This window comes from Megalobrama amblycephala, linkage group LG16 (assembly GCF_018812025.1).
Source record: "Megalobrama amblycephala isolate DHTTF-2021 linkage group LG16, ASM1881202v1, whole genome shotgun sequence".
NCBI lineage: Eukaryota > Metazoa > Chordata > Actinopteri > Cypriniformes > Xenocyprididae > Megalobrama > Megalobrama amblycephala.
The window spans coordinates 13142492-13165920 of NC_063059.1; the positions used below are offsets into that span (position 1 = coordinate 13142492).

General features: G+C 37.6%; 1 protein-coding gene across 5 annotated transcripts in view; it reads left to right on the forward strand.

The window, feature by feature from the left end:
• The window catches only part of rap1gap2a (RAP1 GTPase activating protein 2a), a 107860-nt gene that overhangs the window by 43562 nt on the left and 40869 nt on the right, over positions 1–23429 (forward strand). For 2 of the 5 annotated variants that reach the window (XM_048159738.1, XM_048159739.1), the window contains exon 1: positions 9551–9815. The exons of 1 other annotated variant lie outside the window; for it this stretch is intronic. In XM_048159738.1, the coding sequence (XP_048015695.1) occupies positions 9592–9815 (224 nt within the window). In that variant the 5' untranslated portion in view covers positions 9551–9591. Of the gene's footprint in view, positions 1–9550; positions 9816–23429 lie in introns of those variants that run through there. 2 more of the 5 variants (XM_048159732.1, XM_048159733.1) reach the window with 1 other exon arrangement.

The window sequence follows — 23429 nt, forward strand, 5'->3', positions numbered from 1 at the left end:
CAAGTATTGAGTGTACAAATGAACATACTTTAAAGAACTTGAACTTTTCTGTTTTGAAAATCCATTTTTTGATTGATCTTAGGAAATATTCTAATATTTTGAGATACTGGATTTTGGACTTTCATGAGCTGTACGCTCTAATCATCAAAATGTAAAAAAAAAAAAACTTTTGAAATGTTTTACTTTACATGTAGGGAATCTAGAATATATGAAAGTTTCATTTTTAAAAATAATTTACAATAAAAAAATGAACTTTTTCACAATATTCTAATTCTATGACCAGCACCTGTAGTTAACATTAACACTGCCACAGGCGCTTTCATCTTGCGTAAAATAAAATAATTTCTGTTCAAATCAGTATTTCATGTCCATTTATTCACTGATTTTAGTAAGTAGCCATGAAATAATCTGGATATTATACAGTTCAGCCGGCCATTATCACCAAAATAAACCCCTTCCCAATGACCTGTCAACCTGTCCAGGTTTATTTTGTGATAATGGGCAGCTGACTATTTCCCTTTACTTGCGTTTAGCACTGACAAGTAGAATCGTCTCGGGTTACGTCTGTAACCCTGGTTCCCTGAATAAGGGAACGAGACGCTGCGTAAGCGCTTTGGGAACGCCTCTGCGTGTTACGTCTTGAAGCACTCGTGAAATCGAACCAATAGTGTGACGGGACGTCAGAGCGGGTGACGTCACGGACCAGGAAACTATAAAGCACCCTTGAGAACAAAGAACGCCAGCTTCTGAAATAGGGATGAAGCAGACGCTCACAGGCGTGCTGGGAGTATGGCTAAGCTACGCAGCGTCTCGTTCCCTTATTCAGGGAACCAGGGTTACAGACGTAACCCGAGACGTTCCCTTTCATGGGAACATCGACGCTGCGTAAGCGCTTTGGGAACGCTATCCCAACTAGGCCATAAGACCAAATGCATGTCTGTTATCTTTCAGGACGACAATACTGAGGACCCTGGAGTGGAGCCCAAATCAAGGTTATAAAACCTAATAAAGGTATGCTGAGACGACCACCCAGCAGCCTCACATATGTCATTGAGGGGAACCCCCGACACCAAAGCCTTTGAGGCAGCCATACCCCTGGTGGAATGTGCCCGGACAGCCAACGGAGAAGGCTGCCCGGAAGACTCGTAGGCAAGCGAGATGGCCTCGACCACCCACTTACTCATTCTCTGCTTGGACGCCGGACCTCCTTTGTTAGGAGATCCGTAACATACAAATAATTGTTCAGATTTTCGCCACAGGGCAGCTCTGTGGACGTAAGCGTCTAAAGCCCTCACTGGGCAGAGCAGATTTAGTGTTTCCTGATCCGCATTTGCAAAAGGTGGAGGACAAAAGGCCTGCAGCACAATCGGCCCCGGGACACTTGTAGGGACCTTGGGAATATACCCAGGTCTAGGATGCAGAAAAGCTTTGACCATTCCAGGTGCAAAGTCTAGACATGAAGGAGCAACGGATAATGCTTGTAAATCTCCAATTCTTTTGAGAGATGTTATGGCCAGAAGAAATATGGTTTTCAAAGTGAGAAACTTCTCAGACACTTTCTCCAAAGGTTCAAAGGGAGCCGCAGCTAACCCTTCCAACACAATGGCAAGGTCCCAGGACGGAGTTTTTGTGCGTACCACAGGCCTCAGCCTCTGAGTACCACGGAGAAAACGTATGACTAAAGGGTTTCTACCCACAGAAACGCCTTCTATTTTAGCGTGATAAGCAGAAATCGCTGCAATATATACCTTCAATGTAGAAGGGGTTAAACCATCCGAGAATTTTCCCTGGAGAAATTGCAGTACATGACTGATGGAGGAGTGGAACGGATCCACCTGTAGTCGGCTACACCAAGTAGCAAACAGCTTCCACTTATACGCATAAAGTTTTCTCGTGGATGGAGCTCTGGAGTGGAGAATGGTCTCTACAACCTCGGTTGAGAGACCGGATTCTATGAGCTCGGCCCCCTCAGGGGCCAGGCCCACAGTTTCCATATCTCCGGGCGGGGGTGAACTATTGAGCCGCCTGCTTGAGACAGAAGGTCCTGCCTGATCGGAATCTCCATGGGGGAGCCTTCTAAGAGGGATACTAGATCCGTGAACCATATCCGGGTCGGCCAGAACGGGGCTACCAATATTAGACGGACCCCGTCCCGTCGAACCCTCTCCAGAACTCCGGGGAGCAGAGCGATCGGGGGAAAAGCGTACAGACGCAGCCTCGGCCACGTCTAAGATATTTTGTTTGCTGTGTAGATATAAAGGGACAGACAACACCAAATAAGACACACGATAACACAGAGCGCTGCTGAAGACTTCAGAAGCTGGCGTTCTTTGTTCTCAAGGGTGCTTTATAGTTTCCTGGTCCGTGACGTCACCCGCTCTGACGTCCCGTCACACTATTGGTTCGATTTCACGAGTGCTTCAAGACGTAACACGCAGAGGCGTTCCCAAAGCGCTTACGCAGCGTCGATGTTCCCATGAAAGGGAATCAACATTATTTTCAGTTTATTATGTCTTCCACAGTTTAAATATTGCTTATTTGGTATTTAACAGGGCTAATTGGTCTTTTCCAAAGCAGTTTACTGTGTACTTTGTGCAAGTGTTGTCTCCCTGAAGCAACATAAGGTTAAAATGACCCATTTAAAGACACCATGGTACTATCCAATTACCTGGTCACTCTTACCTGTTGCCTTTGCATTAAGCATTTAGTTTCAGGGTGGGCTCTAACTCTACATCAATGGCACACAGATGTTTTTGTTCCCATCAAGCTAGTTATTTCAGTAAGATGCTGTGGTCCAAGAGTAGATATGTGTGTAAGTGGCTGCCAGAGTGTGTGTGTTTCAGAGATTGTGAATGACCCTATCTTTTTGTATGAGAGCCTGTGTGCTAGTGTGAAAGTGTATAAACACACACTCATATAGCATTGTGCTCATTAAGGAGCTCTGGCTTGGCTGGGCTTGGCTCCAGGGCCACATGTTTCTCCTGTGCGGTGCTCGGCTATTTCTGTCTGTAGTGTTTGGCTTGGATTTATACTCAGCTGCTCTCTCAGTCACCTTGTCTTGTCTTGTCTCATTCTTCATACAGCGTCAACGCATTTATATCTTGGCTGGCTAATAGACCTATCTACTGTACTCTTTTTCTGATGAATTTAGTGTGTGCGCTTGAGACAGAAACTGGATTGATGGCAACCTTAAAACCTTGTGTTCCAGTAGTCTGGTTCAGTGTTAGACGCCTTCGTTTTCTCTTTAAAACAACAGGTTTTTCACAAATAATAATAATTCTGAATGAAACAATGTTGAGTGGGAAATAATTTAGGTGAGACTTTATCATTTGGGATTTGATTGGATAACCCATGTTTGCAAACATTATGTGCTAGGATATTATTGGCTAACATTATTTAGGTTAAGTTATTATTGGCTAATATTATGATAGAACATTTTTAGCTAACATTATTTATGCTACCTATTATGGACTAATATTATTTATGTGACAATTGGCGAATATCTTGTATAATAAGATATTATTGTCTAATGTTAATAATGCTGCGATATTGGATAATCTTGTTTATGATAGGATATTGGCTAATTATGTATGCTAGGAGGATATTATTGGCTAACATTGTTTATGCTACTAGGAAATTATTGGCAAATGTTATTTGTGCTGTAGGATTTTGGCTAATAGTAAGACTAGGATATTATTGACTAATGTTATTTATGATACAATATTATTAGCTAATGTTATTTACACTAGGATGTTATTGGCTAATATTATTAAAGGGGATCTATAATACCCCTTTTACAAGATGTAATATAAGTCTCTGGTGTCCCCAGAATGTGTCTGTGAAGTTTCAGCTCAAAATACCCCACAGATTATAGCTTGTCAAATTTGCCCCTATTTATGAGCAAAAACACAACGTTTTTGTGTGTGTCCATTTAAATGCAAATGAGCTGCTGCTCCCGGGCCCCTTTCCAGAAGAGGGCGGAGCTTTAACAGCAACAATAACAAAGCTGGAGAATCTCACACAGCCAAAATGACAATTGTCAGTAATAGTGTTCAGCCTTACATTGTTCAAACCTGAGTCAGACTCAAGTTTAGTCACATCTGGAAAAAAGTTTTAATATTAAATTAAACTAACATTGCTTAGCAAACAGGATGTTACATAAGCTAAGTAACTAACCTGAGGAGTTTGATCTTACTTTGAGTTTTTTTACCACAGCACTAACTGAAACTTTTTACTTCAGAAATTTGATTTCATGTTTAAGCTTTGTGTTTGCATGTGTGTGTCCAGCCTTCACAGGTGTCGAGTTTTCAGATGACCGACACTGCAGGTTATGTAACTTGCCACCATTATTTTGACATTGGAGATGTTTCTCGGGCCATGCACCCCCTCGTGAGTGGCCAAAGTGTGTTTTTGCACCTGATTGAAGACCACTGGGATGTCATGTGAAGTGCAGTGAAATGTGTGAGGGATATGTGTTGCCGTGAGCTACTACAGATGTTTGGAAGGGAAGGATGTGTGTGATTTCCTATAGGATATTTATTTGTGTGTGATGTGCTGAGGGGCAGTGGGAGTCATGTTTGTGTGTGTAAGGAGATGAGGGAGTGGGTGAGGGGGATGTGTTTGCTCATGCATTTGTGTTTGTGTCTCTCTGAAGGGTTCAGCCTGGAGCTTCATGGATCTTTGTTGAAAGACTGCTCACTTTGTGTCCATTCTGAATCTCTCGCTCTCCATCTAACTCTTTTAACAGCTCAGTCGAGAGGAAAAGGTTCACCTTCCCTACGAGACACCTCAAATATTCATTTCTCAGTATCTCTCTTCAGATACAAGATACCACATCTCTCCCACTGATCACATGACTCGGTTTGCTTGTCAACCTGCCCTTTCCCCAGAGGAAGCTTAGGGTTGCCGTGGGGATGAGGATCCTGGTGGCAGATTTGGAGAATCTGAGGCAACGTTACCATGGCAGAGCCTGAGTCTGGGGAAGGGGTACATGGGCTTTTTGAAGCACTTGTTGTTGCAGCTGCTTATTTGTTTTTATCTCATTCATAACTGAACAACGTCTCACTACATATAACATATAAGTAATAGATACTTCAGTCTTACCTTATAGACTTAGAGTATACTTTTTACAGAGTAAACAACACATTTTAATTGAAACAGGGCTGGTAAGGATTGAAGTTCAGTCTTTTCATATGTTAAAGGTGCCCTAGAACTTTTTAAAAAAAGATGTAATATAAGTCTAAGGTGTCCCCTGAATGTGTCTGTGAAGTTTCAGCTCAAAATACCCCATAGATTTTTTTTAATTCATTTTTTTAACTGCCTATTTTGGGGCATAATTAGAAATGAGCCGATTCAGGGGCTGCTGGCCCTTTAAATCTGGTGCTCCACGCCCAAGAGCTCGCGCTTGCCTTAAACAACAAAAAAAAAGTTCAAACAGCTAATATAACCCTCAAAATGGATCTTTACAAAGTGTTCGTCATGCAGCATGTCTAATCACGTAAGTACAGTGTTTATTTTGATGTTTACATTGATTCTGAATGAGTTTGATAGTGCTCCGTGTAGCTAATGGCTAATGCTACACTGTTGGAGAGATTTATAAAGAATGAAGTTGTGTTTATGAATTATACAGACTGCAAGTGTCTAAAAATGAAAATAGCGACGGCTCTTGTCTCCGTGAATACAGTAATAAATGATGGTAACTTTAACCACATTTAACAGTACATTAGCAACATGCTAACGAAACATGTAGAAAGACAATTTACAAATATCACTAAAAATATCATGTTATCATGAATCATGTCAGTTATTATTGCTCCATCTGCCATTTTTTGCTATTGTCCTTGCTTGCTTACCTAGTCTGATGATTCAGCTGTGCACAGATCCAGACGTTAATACTGCTGCCCTTGTCTAATGCCTTTTATAATGTTGGAAACGTGGGCTGGCATATGCAAATATTGGGGGCGTACACCCCAACTGTTACGTAACAGTCGGTGTTATGTTGAGATTCGCCTGTTCTTCGGAGGTCTTTTAAACAAATGAGATTTATATAAGAAGGAGGAAACAATGGAGTTTGAGACTCACTGTATGTCTTTTCCATGTACTGAACTCTTGTTATTTAACTATGCCGAGGTAAATTCAATTTTTGAATCTAGGGCACCTTTAAGGAACCAGGTTCACGTCTAATTTGAACAACCCAGTTTACTTAAAGCTGCAGTCCGTAACTTTTTTTGGTTAAAATGATCCAAAATCCATTTTTGAGCAAGTACATAACCAGCCAGTGTTCAAAACTATCTCCTTACCTTCACCCGATTCACAACGGTAAGCTTGTAATAATGTTTCCTAATTTGGGTGGTACTGGTGGGTTTCCACAGGAAATTCGAGCATGCAGCCTTTCGTTTTTGTGTCATTACATCACATCTGTTTACATAAAGAAGGAGTCCCAGCTAGTAGGCTATATGGCATGTGAGGATGCTGCAGGTGGTGGATCATTTATAGCCTTTTCTCACAGCAGCTGCAATAATTAAACTTTACGGATTTTATGGTAAGACAAATTAACGTTAGAGATTAGACTGTACAGAAATTGAATCCTACAGGTAACACACACTAAATACATGTAGTCACGCAATGCTGATGTTGTTAACATTAACAATTTGAGAACAAAAAAAAGAAAAGAAAATATCATTGTAATTAATCACCACTGGTACCGCGATTTATTGTAATGTTTTTTTTTTTCTCATTTGGTCAGAACAAAAGTGGAAGACATGTTACTTACTTGTTCAGATGACATTTTCCGGTGAAAATTCTTATTTTGGTCATACTTCCAAAACTACAATCTGTGATTCCGAACTACGATATCCACCGGTGCGGTGACTGACAGCCACACATTCTCCTCAAAACATTAGATTAATCCGCGCTGAGGAGCCGTGTCAATGCACAACCCACTAAAGATGATAATTCCGCAAATAACTGCAATTGCAGGTTTCAAACAGAGAGAAACTTACGGACTGCAGCTTTAAAGGTCCCGTTCTTCGTGATCCCATGTTTTTTTCAAACTTTAGTTAGTGTGTAATGTTGTTGTTAGAATATAAATAAAATCTGTAAAATTTTAAAGCTCAAAGTTCAATGCCAAGCGAGATATTTTATTTAACAGAAGTCGCCTACATCAAACGGCCAGTTTGGACTACATCCCTCTACTTCCTTCTTTAATGACGTCACTAAAACAGTTTTTTAACTAACCTCCGCCCACAGGAATACACAAGAGTTGCGTTTGTAGAGTGTGTTTGTCGCCATGTCGTCGAAACGCTGTTATTTTCACCCCGCAGTCCAATCACCGGGTCTGATTCCGGCTCAAATTGATAGGGTAAAATTAAAGACATGTTTACAATAACACTGAGCGCATGCATCTCCACGTTATGGTAAGAGGCGTGACCTTTCCGGGCAAGATGCGCTAAACTGCTGTCGAATCACAACACAGGAACCGCTGGCACAATCAGAACTCGTTACGTATTTCTGAAGGAAGGACTTCATAGAACAAGGAAGTCATCAGCCCGTTTTTATGACAGTGGAAACAGCGGTATACAGATAAGTAAATTATGTGAAAAATACGGTGTTTTTTTACACGCGAAACATGAACACATGTTATATTGCACACTATAAACACAATCAAAGCTTCAAAAAAACACGAAAAACGGGACCTTTAAGTAATTTAACACACTACAGTTCAAAAGTTCTTGGTTAGTATGATGTTTTTGAAAGAAGAATTTATTTCTGTGATGCAAAACTGAATTTTCATTATCATATCTTCTTCAGTCAATGTCACATGATTCCTTCACAAATCATTCTAATCTGCTGATTTGCTGCTCAAGAAACATTTCTTATAATTATCAATGTTGAAAACAGTTGTGCAGCTTAATATTTTTGTGGAAACTGATTTCATGGTGAATGGAAATTTCAGAAGAACAGCATTTATTTGAAATCTTTAGTAAACATTTTAAATGTCTTTACTGTCACTTTTGACACCCAAACTATTTTTTTTAACTGTATTTATGAGAGAAACAGGATATTCATTGAGAAAAAGTTAAGGCGGAACCTAATTGTATTTATGTGGAACTAATTGGACCATGAAAAGTTCATAGTTGAAGGAGTTGAGCTGAAAAATAAGAGGGTTTGGTGACGTCTGTCGATAAGTAAAGTTCTTTTTAGAGGCTGAGCAATTTTATAATGAAATATTATGAATAGAAATGTTTTTTTAACAGTGTGTGACCAAGACAAGGAATGCATTTTAAGAAAATAAACAGGAAAGTCAATTTTGATTGTAATTCGACTTTAATCCTTATTGATTAAGAGAGGACCAGCTGGCCACTGTTTCCATTTTAGCTTTCATTTAAGTTGTCACAGAACCATCTGTTTTTGCAGACATGGGTAGTTAATCTTTTGCAAACAGAACAAAAAACCTGCATGGGTTATGGTCATTATTAGACACAAAGAACACATCTGACTACATGCTTTGGGCAACCAGTGAGACCAGAGAAGGATTGTGACTTTGTGCCGTGACACACTGAATACTTTCAGTGTTGATGTTGGGTGATAAAGACCAACCAGCATCACAATTTATGTGGTACAAATGAAAATACTACATTTATTATATTTACAATAATATATTTTTTATTTAATGTGGTGCCATGAAGTGCCAAGAGCAAAAAATGTAGAGTTCAAACCAGTACCTTTGGGGGTTCCTGCACCAGCTGAGCAACTGCCGCTGAGATGAATGGAAATGCTAACGGATAGCCTTCTCCAGGTATTATAGACCTCCTTGGGGCAATTGCTCAGCAGGCCCATGCATTAATCCGTCAATGAGCGAGATATGCATGGAAAGAGTCTGACCCAGCACACTAGGCAGACAGCAGAAGAGGGAGTAACTTCCTGCAGTGGGAAAAGGCAAACAGAAAGAGAAGATGAAAGACAAACAGAGACAGGAGAGAAAGACGAAGAACAGGTCAGACAAGATGCTGGAGGGAGCAAAACGCAATACGTACCTTTAGTCGGCCTGTGTAACGCGCAAACATGCAGACGCAAATATACTGAAACATAATGGAAATTCTCACTTTGGCAGAGGAGGAAGGTCACTCATATTGACTGCCTTATTGTTATACACCCGAATGTTCTGAAAGCCTTTTTGTGATGTAAGAAATGCCATAGAACATAGGAAAAGGGGTCAAGGATGTTGACCGACAGGTGATTGAGTTTCACTGAACAAAAGGTCACATTGAGATTCAGAAAGATGCAAGATGCAATTAAGTCTGGCTGTGTTTCGTAGTTGCGTGAAGAGGGCAGGAGAGGACAGATTTTTTTTAGACCGTATAAGTGTGGAAAGGTCTGGCAACAGAAAGGCGAGCAGTCCAGGAACAGAGCAGATGGAAAATGAGTGGAAAGAGAGAGAGGGAAGGGCTGGTGAGAAGGGGGCGGGGCCTGCATTCTATTCTGCCTATCAGATCCAGACAGGGGCAGGCAATGAGAACTGGTGTAGGAGCGAGTGAGAGGAGAAAAGAGAGAGAGAGAGAGAGAGCATGAGAAGAAGAGAGGTAGACGGAGATGTATATTCTCAGTCCCTCAGCCAGAGGCAGAGAGCTTGGTCATACCAGAATAGCACAGGACGGTCCTGGTCCGAAGTGTCTTTCGGAGTGTGGGCCAGACAGCATGTCGGATTCTGAACCCAGAGTGAACTCCAAAAAAGCCGGCATTCGGGCTGCTGTCATTCTGATCGGACTACTGCACAAGTCAAGACGACAGAAGGAGAAAGAGAGGGAGAAGGAGCGGTGGGTGAACTTTTCTTATTCCCACCCACTAATTTGACCTGTGATTTCAGATCTGGCTCGATTCTGGTGTTGTCATTGGCCGGCATGCTCTAGTTGACCTGCGTTTATGGCTATGTAGGTCGTTGTATGTACACTTTATACATTTATTGTCATCCCAGAGTGTGTTGTAATTGGGTCAGCATATACAGTAGTTAAGGACAGTTTTCTTGTGGCTCAATTGAGGATGTTCTTGCTTGCAACTTCCCAGCTTCCCTCCTCATATGCCCCAAAGCAAAATTTCAGTTCTTGGATATTGCTCATTTATAGCCTGGGACACTTGATGGAGTTCACAATTATGTGGCATTTAAGTATCTCAACTGTTTCTGATGGAGAAATGACATTACACACAAATTAGTCAATTATTGATGTATTGTAAAGTAAAGGTACTGTATATGAATATAGAATTACCATGGATTACATTTTTGGTCTTGCAAAAATATAATCACAGACTTTGGTGTAAATTTGGTACAAATCTTAGCACAGTTTGAGACATTAGCTGTTGAGTATTTTAGTTTAGTAGTTTTATTTTAGTATTTTTTACTTTTCTAATTTGTATTAATATTTTGAATGAACTGTTATTGTTATATTTTCGGTTTGCATTTTATTTTTTTTTTTAGTAAATTTAGTGCTTCAACTTCAGTTATTTCTAGTTATCATTTATTTTGTTTAATCTAATATTTATATTTGAATTAACATAAATTCTTTAAATAAATGTAGTTTTAGTTGACACTAATAAAGCTAGTCTTCTCAAACTCTATATGAGGTTATTGGGGTCTTTTTTTCAGGGGAAGCAAACCCTTCCATGGTCTCTTATCTAATCTCATTGCTGTCTAGGAGAAACAGTTAAGATATTAAAAAGATCACGTGTAATTTTTCATTCCTGTGTAACAGTCCGTGCACAAAGAGTTCAAAGCAAATACAGCTCTGTTAAACAAACAGAGAGTAAACAGAGAGAGAGAGAGAGGGGCAGATAGTTTTCACCAAAATCCCCCGGTCAGGGTCATCCAGGTCAGATCATATGAAGAAGTAGATCTCTGAGGAAGATACCACAAAACTATTTCTCAGCTATCATTTACCAGGCTTCTCCAGTGGCTGTCTGGTCAATAGGCTTGTTGCTCTATATCAACTGGCATGATTATCACTAACAGCGGCCCTAGTGTACACTTTGTCTAATCATTAATTAAAAACCGATTTGACCGCATAGGCACGTACTAACACACATCCACACACACTCTTTTACGCAGGTGTCGTGCCGCTCTGAATCATGCACACAATGCGATTTGTGTTCAGAGGCGCCGCAATGTGCGTCTCCATTTGCATAGATTTCATCGATAACTGGCATGGTTAACTGACATAACTGCGAGACGGCCCAGCTGGAGTCTCCTTGTTTATTCCCTCTAGATCGGTTCTATCCCATTCTTCAGCTCAGATGAGCACTCCGTGAGAAGAAAGTCTATACCTGACAGGCTTTTCAGTTCTGCTGTGTTTGAATGAGTGATAAGCAGGGCATATTTGTTAACAGTATAATGTGAATCTCCTTGAAGGCAGGTTGTTTCAAGTTTGGTCTGTTAGGAAAGTTATTGCTCCATCTCGTCTTAATCAAAGGCTTGAATGCTGTAGTAATTGCTTTGTTTTATCTTAAAATGAAAGGTTTGGTACAAGGTTCGAGAGCACTTCAGAGTTTAATGATGTTGATGAGTTAATGATGCTCTTTGAGTTGGTAAAAAGGTAATTAGTGCTTTTATCTTGATTTCCAGTAAAAATAGACATAAATCCATAAAACAAGGTAAAGTTAAAGGGTTAGTTCACCCAAAAATGAAAATTCTGTCATTAATTACTCACCCTCATGTCGTTCCACACCCGTAAGACCTTCATTCATCTTCAGAACACAAATTAAGATATATTTTTGATAAAATCTGATGGCTCAGTGAGGCCTCCATTCACAGCAAGTTAATTTACACTTTCAAACGGCCAGAAAGCTACTAAAGACATATTTAAAACAGTTCATGTGACTACAGTGGTTCAACCTTAATGTTATGAAGCCACAAGATTACATTTTGTGTGCCAAAAACACAAAATAACGACTTTATTCAACAATATCTAGTGATGGGCGATTTCAAAACACTGCTTCATGAAGCTTCAAAGCTTTATGAATATTTTGTTTCAAATCAGTGGTTTGGAGAGTGTATCAAACTTCCAAAGTAACATGAACTATTGAAATTTCGAAACACTTATGATGTAATGAAGACTCATTTACTGAAATCATGTGACTTTCATGCTCCGAACCACTGATTCGAAACAAAAGATTCGTAAAGCTTCGAAGCTTCATGAAGCAGTGTTTTGAAATCGCCCATCACTAGATATTGTTGAATAAAGTCATTATTTTATTTTTTAGCACACAAAAAGTATTCTCGTCGACTAATAACATTAAGTGTATATTAACTTGCTGTCAATGCAGACCTCACTGAGCCATTGAATTTCATCAAAAATATCTTAATTTGTGTTCCAAAGATGAATGAAGGTCTTACGAGTGTGGAACGACATGAGGGTGAGTAATAAATGACAGAATTTTCATTTTTGGGTGAACTAACACTTTAAGTTTTTCATTTAAAATATTATCCATAGTTGAGTTGACTTAAGACTTATTTACAGAAAATATCTTGAAGTTATTAAATTTATAATAGTAAATTCTGCACCTTAGCTGTATAATGTGTAATATAATATAATATAAAACAGTTTATTTTTTACCCAATTGGCAGATTTTATTTTAAGCATTTAAGAACATTTTTGTAGCATAAATCTAAATAAATGAAATAGTAAGGTCATGGTATTTTCATGCCAATGGATTAAATTATGATGTATTCTATGAAAACGAATGCAATTTTGCTCCTCAAGTAAATTGATTTCTTTTAAGGAACTTTTGATAGTTTTACTGGAAAGCAAGACAAATACTTAAGATTATTTTTTGTTGTTTTCAGTCTCTCTACCACCTTGACTATGTTTTATTTTGGTGAATAATTCTTTATTTTACATGACGCTTCTCTTCTATTTATCTTGGCAAGTGCTGTAAGATGAGAGCAGCGGCGAAAGCATTTCTTCATAAGTTCATTAAGCACCAAAGCAAATGTTTTTCTGGTTTCCTGTTTCAATCACTGAAATCTAATTTTCCTCCACCTTCATCACTCATTTCTCCCGTGATCCTGTCTCCTGCAGCTCACATGAACTGCCTTCACCTCCTGACTCATTCTGTTTCCATCACACTTTATTTCCCTTCAGCTTTTTTCACTTTTCTTCTTCACATCGTTTCTCCGTGTGTAATTTCTCTCCTCGTGTACCTCCGCTGTGCGCTCCTCCCACCTTCCTCTTTGCTCAGTTGTTTTGTCCCCCTCTCTCTCTCTCTGTTGTTGAGAAAGCGTTTTTGATTAGCAGCTGCATGAAATTAAACTAAACTAGGTCACTTTTTGCCCTCTGCCCCGTATATAAACACACACAGACTCAATGTCCTTCAGGTGAGAGGATAAGATTCCCAGCATAAGATTCCAGTTCAGTTCCTCATTCAGTATCACAGATGCATCATCGTCTGTAACTGTACGAGCGAGTCATCGTTGAGTACCTGGAAAAAATCATGCGGCTCATTCATCCAGAAGGGGCTGTAAAACAGTCCTCTGGCTGCCAGCACAATGGCGAAACTCAGTCAGTAAAATACACATAGTAAAATCTCAAAGTAAAGGGTTCAAATGGCAACAAAGCATATTGGGCAAGTGATGGATTATGTTCTGATGTTTCTTATCAGTCCTACTAAAGGGAATCAAAGGAAAGGGGACTGAATATTCCTTCTGAAAGGAATTCCATGAACTTTTTGTCTGTGATTTATACTGCCATGTGAAAACAAAACAGTGATTTTGTCAAGGAGTCAATACATAAGTGATAAAGTAAAAATCTTTAATAATCTAGTTTAACTTTGTATTGAAAATACATTTGATTTTGTGCCAGCATTTCATTTTAATAAACCTTGAATACATGAGTCCAATTATTAATTATTGTTTTCAAAAGGTTTTTTTCCATATGTCATGAATGATTCTGAGTATTTATGATTAATTCATAAATATCATTATGATTTTTGTACTACATGATATTTTGCAACCTGAATATCTTTGCCATGCCATAAAAAAGTCACATTAACCCTTAAATGCATGCGTATTTGGGTCTTTAGCAACTCGGATCTATATCTAGCACGGATGAATCTCTACCTGTTGCGATATTATAAAAATGTTCTGATATTATCTTTTATTACCTTTTGGAGTTTGGAAAGGTTCAGTTTGAGCAGATGTTTTATACCATCATCGCATCACTCATTTCCCAGTACATTCAGCATCTGGCTCATATTCGCAATTTCAAACATATTCTTAAAACTATCATTTTCAACATCTTCAAAATCAATATTTTAATCGCTGACAGCTTCTTAACCAGATCCACCATCAAATGACAGTGACACTTATATTTGATTGCGTTCAGTACTTGCTCTGCAGTAAATAGTTGAGTCATTTCAAGATTTGCTGATGATACTTCATATTCTTTTGTTTTTTGCCTGCAGTAACTATGAGTGAAAGGGCACTTCATCATTGTGTATTATTCACTTATCAAAGATTCATTATTCTTGTGCAGAAAAAATATACTTAAACTGTTACTGTTACAGTTATGAATTAGTTTCATAGACTTTTAGTTTGTTTTCATATGTCATTTGTCTTCCTTTGTTCTGTTTTCCCACCACCTTTGTTCTTGGTAAATTTTTGGATTACCTTTAAGTGAAAAAACCTGTTAAATTTTGTCTTCCTGGGAGAAAAAAAATCAAAAAATTAATGAGATAAAATGTTGAGAATAAACTCATTAAATTATGAGAATAAAGGCATTAAATTACGAGAAAAAAGTCGTTAAATTATGAGAACAAATTCGTAATTTAACGAATTTGTTCTCGTAATTTAACGACTTTTTTCTCATAATTTAATGACTTTATTCTCAACATTTTATCTCGACTTTTTTCTCGAAATTTAACGACATTTTTCTCATAATTTAACGAATTTGTTCTCGTAATTTAACAACTTTTTTCTCGCTTTTTTCTCGTAATTTAATGACTTTATTCTCAACATTTTATCTCGACTTTTTTCTCGAAATTTAATGACGAAATTTTTCTCATAATTTAACGAATTTGTTCTCGTAATTTAACAACTTTTTTCTCGTAATTTAATGACTTTATTATCAACATTTTATCTCGACTTTCTTCTCGAAATTTAACGACATATTTCTCATAATTTAACGAATTTGTTCTCGTAATTTAACAACTTTTTTCTCATAATTTAATGAGTTTATTCTCAACATTTTATCTCGACTTTTTTCTCGAAATTTAACGACATTTTTCTCATAATTTAACGAATTTGTTCTCGTAATTTAACGACTTTTTTCTCGTAATTTAATGACTTTATTCTCAACATTTTATCTCGACTTTTTTCTCGAAATTTAACGAGTTTTTTTCTCGTAATTTAACGAGTTTATTCTCAACATTTTATCTCGACTTTTTTCTCGAAATGTAACGTTTTTTTTTCTCTAAATTTAACAACTTTAATCTCGAGATGGTTTTATTTTTTTAATATTGCTTGGCCCTAATCCTCTTCCATACAAAAAAGTATAAATGAGTTGAATAAATAAATGTATGTAAATACATGTTGATCAGATGCTGTAAGTTGTGTATTCAGGTCACTGTATGTAAGAAATGCATTGTTTTTAATGTAGGCCTATTTTTTTTTTTTAAATGAATAGACATGGACAAAAAAATAAGATCATGTCAACCTCATGATTGATTTGTGAGTAAGATCAGATCTTTAAGAATATGATCTATCCTGTGACAGATGAGTTTAGCTCAGCTAAGCTCAGATTCAGAGAAGATGTGAAAAATGATATCAAATCAATCAAAATTCAGTCAAAAGACATTGAAGCCATTTTTCCCAGCTTCACTGTTCCCATAGTTACTGCATGTTTACCTTTTATAGGGCGATATAGTATAGTTGCCACTCATTATGAAAATAAAAATGTCTCTTCTGGTGTATGTGTGTGTGTGTGTGTGTATATTGGTCCATTGAACTGTATCTGTAAGTGGAATAGATGAGGTGACCATGTGTCTCTTAACAAGTGCTCCGAAACGGTTTCACTGACAGGCTGTATAGAGCCTATTTACAGAGCAGTTGAATTGAGGAGGTTATTTTTAGAAGTCACTTTTCTTTTCCCCGTTCTCGCTCCCTTAAAACCCTGTGGCGTCCTCTTTGTCTCCTGTTAGACTGTTGATTTAGTGATATGGACAAAGGATTAATGCATTTAAAAACCCCAGAGGAGCACAGGTTGCTTTAATAGTGGGAGTGATATCAAAAGCCCTGCTCAATGGCAGCGTCTCACCAGCCCCCCTTAAGGCCCCTGTGCTGATCTGCTGGGACTCTGTGAGAGTCTAAGGCTTTTTGAATGTGGAAAGCTTCCAAAAACTAACAACTGTCCAATTTGTCGAAAGGCAAATAAACACGAGCTGCTCCCAGAGTCATGCTGGAGGCAAAAACGTACATCAGACTGAATACTGTCAAACAGGTGAGGGAAGATATTGTTGATGTGAGAATGAATTTGATTTATTCAGACAGTTGGAAAGAGGGATTACATGTCAATAGGTTTGTGTCTGTTCTCTTACCAGTAGCCTACTTGTTCTCTTATTTTGCTTCAGCATAATCTGATTTGTAAAATCAAACTGTAGGAACAAGAAGCACTTGCAAAAAACTACCATTGCAATACTATAATGGTATGGTAATACTATTTAAAGGGGTGGTTCATTGCGATTTCACTTTTTTAACTTTAGTTAGTGTGTAATGTTACTGCTTGAGCATAAACAGTATCTGCAAAGTTACAGTGCTGAAAGTTCAATGCAAACAGAGATATTGTCTTTTAAAGTTATGGCAGTTTAATGCTACAAAAACGACCGGTTTAGACTACAACGAGCTTCTTCCCGGGTTGGTGACGTCATAAACCCTGCAATTAACATAAACCCGGCTTTTATGTTGTTTACCCACATGCTCATTCATGCTATAAATTAAACAATACCTTTACAAAAATGCTACTAATCTTGTCATGTATTCAGCTACAGTAAAGCTTTAATCAGGATAAAACCATATATTGAAAGCTAACATAAACAGCAGTAACATTTACAAGTGACAGCAAACACTTTGACACATATACTTACAAAAATACTTACCATTCATAAACGTCCTTTAAAAGCTGTGCTTGCAGAGGTTCTGCTTGACCCTCTTTATCATTATTGCTATCTGGGTCTGATTCGTGCTCAAATTGATATGGCAATATTGATGCCATTATTTACATTTCCACCGAAGCAAAGACTGGACTTTGAATGAAGCACATGCGATGTTTGCCTGTAATGGTGGTAAGGGGCGTGGCGTTTCCAGACAACATGAATCGTGACAACGTATTCCAGACAGCGAATCACAATACACTGGGTACACTGGGCCAGCTAACCAATCTCAGTCCATTGCGTATTTCTGAGGGAGGGGCTTCATAGAACCAGGAACTCAACAGAGCGTTTTTAGGAGAAGGAAAATAGCGGTGTAGAATAAAGGTAAAATATATGAAAAATAACGTGTTTTTTTAAAAATGAAGCATTAAGATATGTTAAACTGCGCCCCATAAACACAATCAAGCCTAGAAAAAAAACACTGAACCACCCCTTTAAAATAATATAGATGCCACACACCACCAAATATGATGATCCTCTTGTGTGGGTCCCACTTTCTTAAATGTACAATGTAGGCTTTGAATGGTGTAGGATTTACATTAAAACAAATTTGACTCAGAAATAAATACAAAGATTTATTTTATTTTATTTTATTTTATTTTATTTTATTTTATTTTATTTTATTTTATTTTATTTTATTTTATTTTATTTTATTTTATTTTATTTTATTTTATTTTATTTTATTTTATTTTATTTTATTTTATTTTATTTTATTTTATTTTATTTTATTGGAATGGAATGGAATGGAATGGAATGGAATGGAATGGAATGGAATGGAATCAGCACAGTACTATTTTTATGAACTTGGTAGAGAATGCAACTTAAAAATGAACGTGAACAAGAGGGTTTGATTTTGTTCCATGGGCTGTGACATCTAGATTGTTTGATCCTCGGAACTTCTTCTTTTACTCAAGCTGAAAAACTGCGTGTTTTAGCCATATTCTGTGGAAAAGGAATTAAATAACTTGTAAATCTATACAATTTTATCCTGAGCACTTTATTGTTACTCTCATCCTGCTGAGAGTTATTAGCCACATAGGATATCAACCTCTGAGCAGTTGCCATAGCAGCAAGGCTAGTCTTGCTAATGTGTAATGGTGACTGAATGGCTTTATTAATTGAGTTATTGATTGTCTACAGGCAGTGGACAAAAACAGGTGCAAAGAGTCAGGGGCCAACCAGCTTCCTATTTAAAAAAAGATGAGTTTCTAAAGGTCTAAATTAGCCTGATGTGTATGTTGCATCATTAATTGATCCTAACAAGGTTGACAACTGCTAGTTTTTGAAGTTCCGGGAACTAGTCAATGAACTTGAATGACTTTCTTGGGCTTGTTAATGTTCATTTTTGTGTAGTCTGATAAAGAAGGAAGATTGAATTTGATCAAATAAAAGTCATAAAGCCTTATCCTGGCACAGTGCCATATTCCTATAGTACTTCAATACTTTGTTTACAAAAGTTAAAGAAGAAAAAAAATCAAAGAAAAAAGACTGAATGCTTTAATTGAGCCCTATTGAGCGACTTTGTAATTCTTGTTAGCACAGCAGGGACTAAAAGCAGAAAGGGTTTTAACAGCACTCAGTATCGATTGTTCCTTTTATGTGTTAAAACGTTCTGTTTCAGCAGCAATTATTTCTTAATTAAATTTCCATATGGAGTTTCTCAAAATTACTTTGTACAAGGCATTTTCATTTGTTTGTGTGTTAGTGCGTGTGACTGAATATGTCTATGTGGTACACCATGTTTGGGACACTGGCTGCGGTCCACATTTCTCACTTTCTATAAATAGCCGCAACATATCAACGTACAACAGGAAGCAGCACTCTGACCACTCTAAGAGTTATCTGAGGGAAAACATTATCTATTTAAACAACACAGATATTGCTTTCCATAATCCCTTCTTGCTGGGAGAAGTATGATAAAAGACTACCTCAGCATGTGAACTGTCAGTTTAGCTGACAAGCAGAGCTTTGACACTGTCATAGTAATGGCATAATCGTAATGTTTAGGCTGCAGACTCAGATGTGCATAGTGTATCTGTAAAAGAATGAACCTGACAGGATCATATTAAATTAGTTTATGAGAGCTAAACAAACACACAGTGCCTTTGGTAGGTAACAATTAAATTGCTTCTGCTTGTCATTTTTTTTCTTTCTAATTTGCTGAATATTAAGTCCATTACTGGAAGGATTTGCCATTTGCAGTCATTAAAGGGGGAATTATAAAGTTCATTATCGGTTTTCATATGTATTTATCAAGGTCAAAAATAACATTTATAATTAGGATTTAATTGTCAGCCCTCAGGCAATATCTCATTTCTTCTAGTTTGGTCTTCTCGCCTGTCTTATGTCATTTGTAAGTGATAATGTATAGTCAGCATGTGAGTACAAAATAAACCCTAATGGGGGTATCCGAACTTTCCAAATAAATCACAGAAAAAATGGACAAACTATATATTATATTATATTATATTATATTATATTATATTATATTATATTATATTATATTATATTATATTAACCAAGGCTGTGTGATTATTACAGTTTAAAATAACTGTTTTTATTTTAATATATTTTAAGATGTAATTTATTCCTGTGATGGCAAAGCTGAATTTTCAGCATCATTACTCCAGTCTTCAGTGTCACATAACCTTCAGAAATCATTCTAATATGCTGATTTGCTGCTCAAGAAACATTTATTTTTGTTATCAAATTTGAAAACAGACAGTTGTGCCGCTTAATATTTTTGTGGAAACCGTGATACATTTTTTAAGAATTCTTTGATCAATAGAAAGCTCAAAAGAACAGTATTTAATTTAAAGAACTGAACAAAACAGGGAGTAAATATAAAGAGTTCCACTGCAAAAACCATCCGTCTGAAATGCATTTTCTATCAGGCTCCTATGTTTAGGTTCAGTAATTTCACTTTAATGGCAATGAAAAGGTTATTAGTCTGTTATTGAAATGCCTTATTTTCATAAATGTCACTTTAAGCCGGGGACACACCTAACGATTAGCTGAAACATTCTAAGACTGAACTGAACACACATACCGATTGTTTCCTTCGACTGGAGACGATTTATATACTTACACATGGAATTTGAACACCGACTGTAATCGCAGACTGAACGCAACTGGCTCTGACTGGACACGTTTGAGTGCGATCAGTCATAAGTATCAATTTACATTCATAATCGGCCTTACAATCGTTAAGTGTGTGCGCGGCTTGAGTCAGTTAATTGGTATTTAACAAATTTGACTTTTGCTGCAAAACCAGCTAAGTCCATGGGTGCTTTTTTTTTGCAAAAAGCCCGAAAGGCAGGAACACACCAAGCCGACGGTCAGCCGTCGGGCAGTTTTTGTTCCTCGGCCGACTAAGTTTTCTCAGTGTGTTTCGTACCGTTGGCTGAAGTTGGTCCTCGTCGGCTTTTTTTTTCGACCGACATGTTGAATCGGCGTCTGAGCTTGTCGGTCCGTCAGGCCATCTGATCATTCTGATTGGCTGTTCAGCTACTGCCACCTGCTGATACAGAAAGGCATTTCATCTTACGCAGGCGCAGAACTGACGTGCTACTTGGCTGTCGGCTGTCGAGCGTTGGTTTGTTGTGTCAGGGCATCTTTGGACCAAGACCCTCCACTAGTTTGTCTGCGTCGGCTTGGTGTGTTCCTGCCTTAAGCCCACCTCTTTGGACAGCAAGACATAGTAAAACGTCCGTTTCTGTCAGTTTTACAACAGCAAAAGCAACACTGTTGTGGCGTTTAGTGGTTTCTGCCAACGAACTGGTATTTCTGAATGGGCTGATGCTAGGGCTGGATGATTAATCGAAAAGTAATCGAAACCTAAATTCAGAACCTCTAACCGACGTAATTTTCCCATTTTGGATATTTCGTTTTTTTTAATCCTGTTAATACTTCCCCCTTAAAGGTGTCCTAGAATCAAAAATTGAATTTACCTCGGCATAGTTGAATAACAAGAGTTCAGTACATGGAAAAGACATACGTTGAGTTTCAAACTCCATTGCTTCCTCCTTCTTATATAAATGTTACTTAACAGTCGGGATCATTAATATGTATGACCCCAATATTTACATATGCCAGCTCATGTTCAAGGCATTACACAAGGGCAACCAGTATTAACGTCTGGAGCTGCACAGCAGGATCATCAGACTAGGTAAGCAAGCAAGGGCAATAGCGAAAAAATGGCAGATGGAGCAATAATAACTGACATGATCCATGATTACATGATATTTTTAGTGATATTTGTAAATTGTCTTTCTAAATGTTTCGTTTGCATGTTGCTAATGTACTGTTAAATGTGGTTAAAGTTACCATCGTTTATTACTGTATTCGCAGAGACAAGAGCCATCGCTATTTTCATTTTTAAACACTTGCAGTCTGTATAATTCATAAACACAACTTCATTCTTTGTAAATCTCTCCAACAGTGTAGCATTAGCCCATTAGCCACGGAGCACAGCCTCAAACTCATTCAGAATCAAATGTAAACATCCAAATAAATACTATACTCACAGGAATCGATGCATGCATGCAGCATGAACGACGAACATCTTGTAAATCCATTTGAGGGTTATATTAGCTGTGTGAACTTTGTTTATGCACTGTATAACTGCACTTATAGTCGAGAGCTCGGGAGGGCAGGGAGCGAGAGATTTAAAGGGGCCGCGCAGCCTGAATCGGTACATAGTTAATGATCCCCCAAAATTGGTAGTTAAAAAAATTAATAAAAAAAAAATCTATGGGGTATTTTGAGCTGAAACTTCACAGACACATTCAGGGGACACCTTAGACTTATATTACATCTTTTAAAAAGATGTTCTACGGCACCTTTAAAAACCTACTATTGATCGCGTGTGTAGCCACGTGACTCCGCCCTGTCCAGGAACTGTTTACAACCCACAGCTTCACAATTAATAGAGAGACGGTATGACTAATTCACACACGCAATCGCTCTCATTATGTACTGGTACTGTGCTAATTTATCTTTTTCTGATTTACAATGAGCAGAAATCTGTTACGAACCATAGATAAAATAGCTGCTGAAAGTGAGCTATGTCAGATCACTTTTTCAATAGGAAAAAAATATCCCACCTTTAGTAGTCAAGCATATTTACAGTAGGCCATACAGTACATACTGTAGGCCATATTTTAGGCCATAATCGTCCAGTCCTAGCTGACGCTGGGATTTAGCGGATTTGAAGTGAATGTATTTGATGAATGTATACTATGTGCATTCGCTCAATATCATTATCTCATTTTTGATGGAGGTGGTGTTCATGCATCTGAACTCTTCATATACTGACTAAATTGGATAATTGAAGGGGAACGGAATCATTAATCAAGGGAACAAAATGGCACAAACTAGGAAACTAGGTCACACAGGCAAACAGGAACAGGGAAAACAGAACCAAAACACAATGAAACTCAACCAGAACAGATCATACATGTTACAAGAGTGATATAAGATCCTGAGTTTTTTTTTTTTTTTTTTTAGAAAATTGATGGCCTGGAGTCTTTATACAAAAATAATATACCTCTGAATATTTTGACCAATCAGAATCAAGATGGCTTACATAATAAGCACTCAGCATGTATGTTGTCTTTCTCTGTCTGGAGTGTAATCAAAGCATGAGGCATGTTGCCGGAACATTAGATAATCATAATCACTGGGCAGATGTGATTAGTATTGAATCAGGCCTAATTAAAGAGGCAGATATACAGCCTTGTGATGAAACTGTGGACTGGAAATGAGTGGAGACAGCATGTGCAGGGCAACTAGAGATATCACAACTTCCCGGTTCTCCCTATGAGCTGATAAGATTCTAATAAAGCCATAACGGCGATTTACTGTGATTGTTAATTGTGTTTCAGGGCTGCTGTAAGGCTTTATTCATAAGTCAGCATCATAAATGTGCTCTGCAGTTGAGTTCCAGGAAAAAGTTTCATATAACTTTTTACAAAAGCCTATTTATAAGTCTTCATCTTTCCATTGTGCACAGCACAGTAAACCTCTCAGCCTCTTTATACATCCCCCATATACATTTTATGAACTTAAACATGCAAAAAATGCAATCTTTATCACAGTGAGTTGTGTAATTTTTCACTCAGAAATTACTTGTACATTTCACAAATAAATACAAAGAAATGGCAAGTAACACATTGAATTAAACACTATATTAAAACATACTGTATTAATCTTTGTGTTTTTACAGCTTGAAAAATTTA